Raw genomic sequence first — 8427 nt, forward strand, 5'->3', positions numbered from 1 at the left:
TTCCAAACCTAAACCAACTCTATTACTACCTCTGATACAAATTAGTTGTTGCATGTTCATTGAATCTTGACAGATTTGGGTAGAGTTTTGTCTAAATCTGCGACAACAAATTTGGATCAGAGGGGATACTACTTTTAAATTTTTTATAGAAATGTCATCTACAAAGTGTTCGCCACAAAGTGAAAAACACGAGTAGATGAGTTGATTGAATCCTAAAATGGATGACGTGACTTTTTTTCAAGAATAATGCAACTCCACATATTAGACATGTTTTTCATTACTTATAACGAACAAGGGCCTCTACTTGTATTTCTCCCTAGGGCCCCGGAACTATCAGGAACGGACCTAACTAGGCAGTGCATGAGGCATTACAAGAGCTATAGAAACACACTGGGATGATTTTGCGTGATGCTGAAGGCCAGATCATTGTGTCTGCTTGCAAGCTCTTAAACCCCTGTCAGAGCCCTCTCGAAGCGGAGCTTGAAGCTTGCCGTGATGTCCTGGCCTTGGCGTTGGAGTGGTCCACTCTACCCTGCACGGTAGAGTTGGACAGCAGTGTAGCTGTGAAGATGATCCAATCACCGGAGTTGGACCGATCTCTGTTTGCAGGCATTGTCCAGGAAATTAAGCAACTTCTATCATCTAGATGCAATATGGAGTTAGTTTGTATTAGCCGTGTGCAAAATAATGTAAGCCATGTGTTGGCAAACTTTGGTCGTACTCAGGCGCAGTCTCAAACTTGGCCTGGGTCGGGTCCCGTTGATATTCCCGCTCTATGCTGGAATGATTGTAATCTTGTTACTTGAGTAATAGAAAGTCATTTTCGCAAAAAAAAAAAGACTAATGGGTGAAGAGTAATTTCTCTACACCTACATTGTATTTTCGCAGGTGATATTTATGTCATGGATTTTTTTCTTATCCCATGTGTCAAGAGAACTTAAGAACAAGTATATATGCCAGAAAAGAAATTACGTAGTACAAAATATGACATAAAATACATATTTTTTGTGGCTCTTGCAATGTTATGACTCAGTTGTGTTTCTTATATCAATTTTCGTTTTTGGTAAATATGACCGAACTAATTGTATACCAAACATAAGTTATGAATGTAACAACATAAGAAAACCTGGGTGCAAAATAGTGTACTATGCACCCTGGGTGCTAAAGCACATACTTATGTTTTTGCATTCATCTAATGTAGATGGTTGGATTCTCGCACAAAGGGTCAAAAACTTAATTGTGATTTATGTAACCTCAGGAAAATAAAGAACACTCCCTTTTAGTAATTGTTACATGCATTATTATAGAAAAAACAAATGGGTCATCTCAACATTCAAAAGATACAAACCCGTAATAAAATATACAGCTATGTTCCAAATAAACAAAAAAATCTATCATGTGATCCATGAGCATTTTCACATGACATACAACTATGTTCCAAATAAACAAAACAAAATCCTTTCATGTGATGAGACTAAAAATTCATTAATCGCATGAAAAAGGCAAGTCAAACCAGACAAAGAAGAACTACATGTCGGCAGCATGTCGCTAGCATGATTTAGTGCACATGCATTTCCTGTCCCAGCCGGAGCACCTGCCGCCTGCGAATCCCTCAGTAACGCACACAGCGGCGCAATTGTCATGGATCAAGCATAACCCTTTGAACTCTCCACTTTGAACCTCACACTCTCTCTCCGCATTCGTTGGCGCCACCTCTGAAAAATACATGTCACACATTGGTTACGAACAATTACTCAACTAAACATTTGGATATAGAAATCCAGGCATGTATTTGCAATTTTTAATTAATGAAAAAAAAATTTCTAGGTCTGTCGGCCTTTCCACAACAGAATATGATGAGCTTGCATTTCCCATTCGATGTCGGTTTATAGGCATTATATATAAAACTGTAAACAAGATCAGGAGCCTTCCAGGAAATTATGTGGTCACATAAATGACCACGAGTTTGTGGAATACAATCGCTTGTGACATCTATACACTAATGACCATGAGTTTGTGGAATACCATCGCTTGTGACATCTATACAGGTAATCTAGACCCATGTTTTGTATTTTGACTTAACAACTTTCGGACACTTTTCTATATACTTATGTACTACTGCCTTCGTTAGTGATTATAAACCCTCCTCAAAATTTGAACCCAACTTTAACCAAAAACGACATATAAATTATATGTTAAATAAATTGTATCATTGCATTTATATTTGAAACAAGTTTACAAGGGTATAGTGTTTGTGATAAATAAATTATATTTTTTTTGTTAATTTTATAGTCAAAGTTTAGGCTCAAGTTTTGAGGAGGGCTTATATCCCTACAAAGGTAGTACTCCCTCCATTCCATAAATTTGGTTGTATATCCAAATTTAAATAAAATATAGGACATATTTCATGGGACAGAGGGAGTACTATAAAAGAGCAAACATTTCGGGAACTTGATTGCTACCACCGAATTATCCAACTTAATTAGATGTAACGACTAGAAAGTTCGTAATAAGTTTCGGGAACTTAGTACTCCTTCTATCTATACTTACTTTGCATTTCAGGTTTAGCTAAAGTTAAAATTTCTAAACTTTGATTAAGCATATAAGAGAAAATATCAACATTCATGATATAAAATAAACGTTATTTGAATTATTAGAAAATATATTTTTGTATTATATATATTTGAGGTTCTGGATGTTGACACATTTATTAATATGATTGGTCAAACTTTATAATATTTGATTTTAACCAAATCCAGAATGCACGGTAAATATTAATAGAGGGAGTATAAAAGTTATACTAATTTGTACTAAATCCCAACACTTATTATATAGTGGAGGGAGAAAGTAATTTGATGACAGGCTGCACCTGGCAATTAACGTGGGCGGAGCACTCTGCCGGCGGAGGAAATTCCCCCCTTCCCTGGTTTAGCAACAGCTCGCTAAACATGTTATCATTCCTTTTTTTTCGAAATATAGGGTAAACAAAGACGCTCATACATACGTGCACACACCCTATCCCTATGAGCACCTCCAAGAGACTGTATTTTTTTTCGATAAAGAGAATATATTTATATCGATAGATACCAATTACACTCAGTCTCTGCAACAACGCAGTAGCCTAATGGTAGTACAGATGCACACAACCAATAAAAAAAGAAAACTAAGAAAAAGAAGTCCCGCTATGGTACTCCAATCCTAGCAACAACACTACAACCACCATCAAAACAACACCTGAAATCCAGGCTCTCCACAAGCGACACCTCCAAGAGAGGAAGAGTGCATAAGCGCCGTCGTCGCCCGGTCAAAAGACCTTAGATTTTCACCTGGGAGATAGTCTCCGCTCTCAAAACAATGCCTTCAACAATACAATTGCCAGGCACAACCAATTAAGGCCAGACTTTGAATTTTCACCCTGAAATGTAAGACTCTAAATTTCACTTGTGCTGCTACCCCCACTTGAATATTGTTGTTACGAGACCTAGAATACTAAGGAAATCCCTTAACAACACCACGACTCGATCCTCCGTTGCTAGTCCTCCAATTCGGCCTTCAAGAAATTCTCTGTCTCTGATAAACCATAGACTAGAATGTCAACTGTTGGCAACACAGAACAGAGCTTTGCATTGCTCTCTGCACAACCAAATGGTTGGAATAAAATTATGGGTGCGCACGTTCGAATACCTCTATTACATTTGCCAGCGGAGCCTTCAGGAACTCAACATCCAGACAAATTCAGACGGACATGCATAAAGAAGATCTTCGCGAGAGATCTGAGGACCACCACCTTTATTCATGCCGATCGAGCAGCCACGACGCGACCCGCCAGAAACCTACAAGCCGCTGCTCCAAACCCTTCCAGCGACCCAAAGGGCAAGACTAGCAGGGGGAAGGAGATGACATTACAGGGTCGATCCTTCACCGAAACCGGCCCAACGCGCAGCAAAGATCTAGATGCATCCAACCCAATGACATATATACATCCAGCCCATGCGCACATGCGTTGGCTTGGTCATGTACAGGACGTGGACTGCTACTTGGCTTGAGGCTGCTGATCCAGAACATGCAGATCTGAAGGATGGCTCCCTGCTAGATTGGGAGGCCAGCTGCGCCCAGATCGCAAGACCGGTAACCAGCCAGATCGGTTGCCAGATCGGTTGATTAGCAGCGCCTGGATCCCCCACAACGACGGTAAGATCGTAAGGCAATTCTGGGACCAGCACATCACGGTAGCAGCAAGGAGGACTAATGAACATGTTATCATTCCGTAATTACCTCCAATAGCCCTCCACGCGCGCGCTTTGCAAACGAAATCGTCTACTTCGTAGCTCCTCACCGTCCATCTGCGCCGTCTCCGACTTGCCGATCGCCCACAAAATTTTGATTATATTTGTCAGATTGACCTGAGTTTCTTGATTATGGAGGTAATTTATTTTAGATTGGCCTCTGGGTAATTCAGAATAAGTTCATACGCCACCCATTACTGGATAAATCATGTGTGACGCCATGCTTGAGGTGAGTATTCCTGGACTATTTGCAGCTGTATATTCTCGGCTTATGTTTTATCTTTCTGTTTTTTTGAAAAGTTTTCATTATAGTGCATGCCTGTTTTTGGATACTCCTAGATTCATGGTACTTTAAAAATTCTCTACAAATATACAACTTTAGCTAAAAAAAAAGCCATTTTCATGATACTAAAGCATGCCGTACTATTGATTTGCTCCTAAAATGCGGATACATTGATCTGAGTTTCAATAAGCAAATTATCAACATTATGCATCTTCTGGACCATTAATAATTAATCTTTATTTGCAGCCTCATTGCAATCTTCATATTATGGGAATAGAGTTAACGTTGTTTAATTACATATTCAAGGTGTTTGGGCACAAGAAATGGTTCTACAAATCACAAAGTTTGCAAGACTGAGTGCCGCCACATTGATGTTTATTTGTTAGGCATGTTTTGAAATGAAAGATGAAGCTAGGAGATATTGTTTATAGGTCAGGTTGACATGTTATATAGACCTTCTCTTGTGCAAAATGGAAACATATTTTTTGTTTAAGTAACAATTGAACTTGACTATATAGTTGTCATAGTGCACATTTTGAATGCATGCAAGTGCGAAATAAATAAGAAAATCAGTTACCTGTTAGACTGTATTTGCACATGAAGGGATCAAAATGACACTAGTAGAAAACAGGCCTTTCGTCGGGCCTCTTTTGTCCCGGCCGTGTCCCGGGCCGGGACTAAAGGTCTGGCCACGTCGCCCCAAACGTGAAGGAACTCGAAAGTTAAGTGTGCTAGTACAAGAGTAGTGGGAGGATGGGTGATCGAGCTGGAAGTTTAACCACGAGTAAGTGATTTGACTAGAGATTAAGTGTAGTTAGAGACTAAGCTTGTCAAATAACCGAAATGCTAGAAATTCTGAATAAAAATAGATAAAAGAGGGAGTGAAAAATAATTATATTATTTTTTTACAAAATAGCCTTTAGTCCTAGTTGGTGTTACAAACCGGGACTAAAGGTCCTTTGCCCCAGCGCGCTCCGCGATGTCCACGTGGAGGGCCTTTAGTCCCGGCTGGTAACCGGACCGAGACTAAAGGTTCCACCTTTAGTTCCGCATAATTGGTCCCGATTGGAAAACCGAGATTAAAGGCCCTTACGAGTCGGGACTGAATGTCATGTCTCCACTAGTGTGAAGAGGGATATTGTACCATCCACCTTTTTGAGCCTATTTTATTTTCATTTTTTTTACATCTAACTGTAATAAGACGTGTGTTGCATGTGCATTTTAATAGTGTTAGTGAATTAGATGAAATATCTAGGAAAAAATAATGAGCTAAAGGTTTCGATCACCATTAAGGCATTATCACAATACTAATGATAGTGGCAATATATTAGAATAGCCGGCCAAGATCGTATTTTTCTAGTAAAAGGTGTTTTATTACTTATAAGATAGCATCATCAAGATATAGTTCAAAGAGACGAGGCCAAGATACATGACAACACACGGACAACAACAATTACGAAAGTACTCCCTCCGTTCCTTTTTAATTGACTCGGATTTAGTACATAAAAAAGAACGGAGGGAGTACATTTTATGGAAAATTAACTGACTGGAAGAGAAACACACCAGATCGTCGGCTCATATACCCAAATATATCACCTCTAAGTTTCACATGAATAAGGAGTGAGCCCACCTCACTTCGTCTAGAAAATGGATGTACGTCACTCAGTTCAAGTCCCCACGGACGCTAATTTGGGTTCTCCTACCACATTCCTTTTAAAAACAAAGTTCCATACAAACTGGATTCTCATTCTAGTGTCATGTATTCTAATTTAGACTAGATTGATATATTTTTTTACCAAATTTACAAACAATAAATGCACTTTTGAAAGCAAATAGAAGGACATGGATATGCAAGATTGGATTCTTAAGGGGAGCCTCTATTTTTACAATCAATATCATATATATTTAAAGTAACAAATAGTATGCATGGGAATCTAATTGGAAGTTTGTAGGGTCTCATGGAAACGTCAAATTCCTTAACAAGCTATGTAGTGCACATAAATATGCTATATCTGCAAACATTTTGTGTTGTAGTGTGTGTTCATGTTGTTATTCAAACAACAGAAATGAAGGATACTTACCGGTAGCGACAACAAGCAGTAAGAGGATGACAACGGATGGTAAAAACTTGTGTGATGACTCCATTTATTATTGAAAAGTGCTTGCCTATAAACTGTGTACGTCTCCACTTATGTTGTGAAATATGAATGACAATTTAGAACGATTGACCCGAGCTTATATATACATAGTGGCACTGCCATGCATGGAGATGCATAATTCAGCACCGCAAAAACATCTTAGATCTATATACGGAACATACTAATAATAGGACTATATGTGCTCCACTTATTGCTGCAATATTGTCAAAGGGAATGGATAGATCCTCGCCGAATATCCAGTCAATAGGAATCATTTCCCGAAAAAAATACAAATAGGTATGACTGTTGCTCTTGTTTAAAGAAGATTAAAAGGAGGCACAACACCAGCCTCATATGAGGAATACAAATTTAGAATCACATGATCATATACTTATATTGGTAACTAACTAATAATAGTTGTGCACCAGAGGACGCTACATGCCCTGGGTTATTGATGAATGTTATCTTCCATAAAAATACATTTATTTTGTCAAAAGGGCATAGTATTCCTAAGTGGTGAGAGCTGGATAGATCGGCGGTGTGTCAAGCATTTCTTGTGTTCGATTCTATCCCTTGACATAAATTTTGCTTTCTCGCAAATAACCAAAAAAAAAACTCTGTGAAATCTCAATGTGTAATAGATGGACCTCCAGGTTCACTGAGACATAACGAATTCTGAGTTGCCGGGGTACAGTAAATCCGATAAGATATAGTAGAAACATAATATAATACTAAATTTCATATTAGTGGCATAACCAGAGATTGCTATTGGAGCCCGAGCACACTAGCTAGAGCCAAACTCGATAATTATATTTCGAAGTTTCAGAAAAATATAAATATTTTAGATTGAGACTGTGTACCTTTGAACTATAAATCATTGCCTAAATGTACATATTTTCAGAATTTTTTAGAATTTTTAAAATACATCTCTTGATTGTTCAAAATAAATGGCTCCCGTGAGCCCAGGAGCCAAATTGACCAACTCGACATAATAAGCTTTAGCCACAATGTACTATATTTTGTCTACTAGAACGTGAAAGTGTAAAGTTCTCTTTATAAAAAAAAACAGGTTGAAAGTATATTGTACAAAGACACATAATCGCATGGAGCATATAAAATGTTGGCATTACCATGGACCATGGGCATGATTTATTCTGCAGTCGTACAATATTACGTACATTTAGTAGAACTGGATACATCTTGACAGTGCAAGCATACCCTTTACGTCATACAATACCAGTTACATTACATTACACTCACACATAACAGAGACGCGTGTAGAAATCGCCAACTTGATAATTTAGTTCGTTCATGGATACCAAGTTGGTGCCCAGGGTCCTTTATGCATAATTACGGTTTGTTGAGCTGGTGGCCGTGGAAGATGATAGTACGGTACAGATCCACGGGAACGTCACGGTGAGTGTCCGTGGTAGTACTGGTAGTGCTAGTTTTAACATTTGTTATTTCAGCATCCTTGCTCAAACCTTCTGCATTGGTCGCACCAGATACCTGCACACCAATCGATGGACTCATTCCACCAATGGACAGCTTGTTGTGTTCTGGTTTCAGCTCTTTGCGAGAGAATGCCACTTGGTCCGGGTATGCACCACCCTCCAGAACATTGTAGGAGAACATAATCATAAAGACAAGCAGTAGGACAACGGTGTGTGTCTTCGCCATCTTTTTCGCTAAATAAACTGACAAAAAATGTAAGAAATGC

The 8427-nt window shown here is 38.7% G+C and overlaps 1 protein-coding gene across 1 annotated transcript; it reads right to left on the reverse strand.

Annotated features, from left to right (window-relative positions):
- Positions 1-1548: 1548 nt before the first annotated feature.
- LOC124673383 (defensin Ec-AMP-D1-like) lies at positions 1549-6714 on the reverse strand. Its single transcript, XM_047209470.1, has 2 exons — positions 6651-6714; positions 1549-1715 (listed from the first exon to the last, which is right to left on the reverse strand). Exons 1-2 carry the CDS (start codon positions 6712-6714, stop codon positions 1549-1551), a joined length of 231 nt encoding a protein of 76 aa, XP_047065426.1.
- Positions 6715-8427: the final 1713 nt, after the last annotated feature.

Source organism: Lolium rigidum, chromosome 7, assembly GCF_022539505.1.
Source record: "Lolium rigidum isolate FL_2022 chromosome 7, APGP_CSIRO_Lrig_0.1, whole genome shotgun sequence".
NCBI classification, from domain to species: Eukaryota; Viridiplantae; Streptophyta; class Magnoliopsida; order Poales; family Poaceae; genus Lolium; species Lolium rigidum.

Bases quoted from the DNA above. Each gene is read 5' to 3' on its own strand.
- LOC124673383 (XM_047209470.1), bottom strand. From the start codon at position 6,714: ATGGAGTCATCACACAAGTTTTTACCATCCGTTGTCATCCTCTTACTG. The intron at 1,716-6,650 runs GTAAGTATCCTT...TGTATTTTTCAG, and splicing joins ACTGCTTGTTGTCGCTACCG to AGGTGGCGCCAACGAATGCG.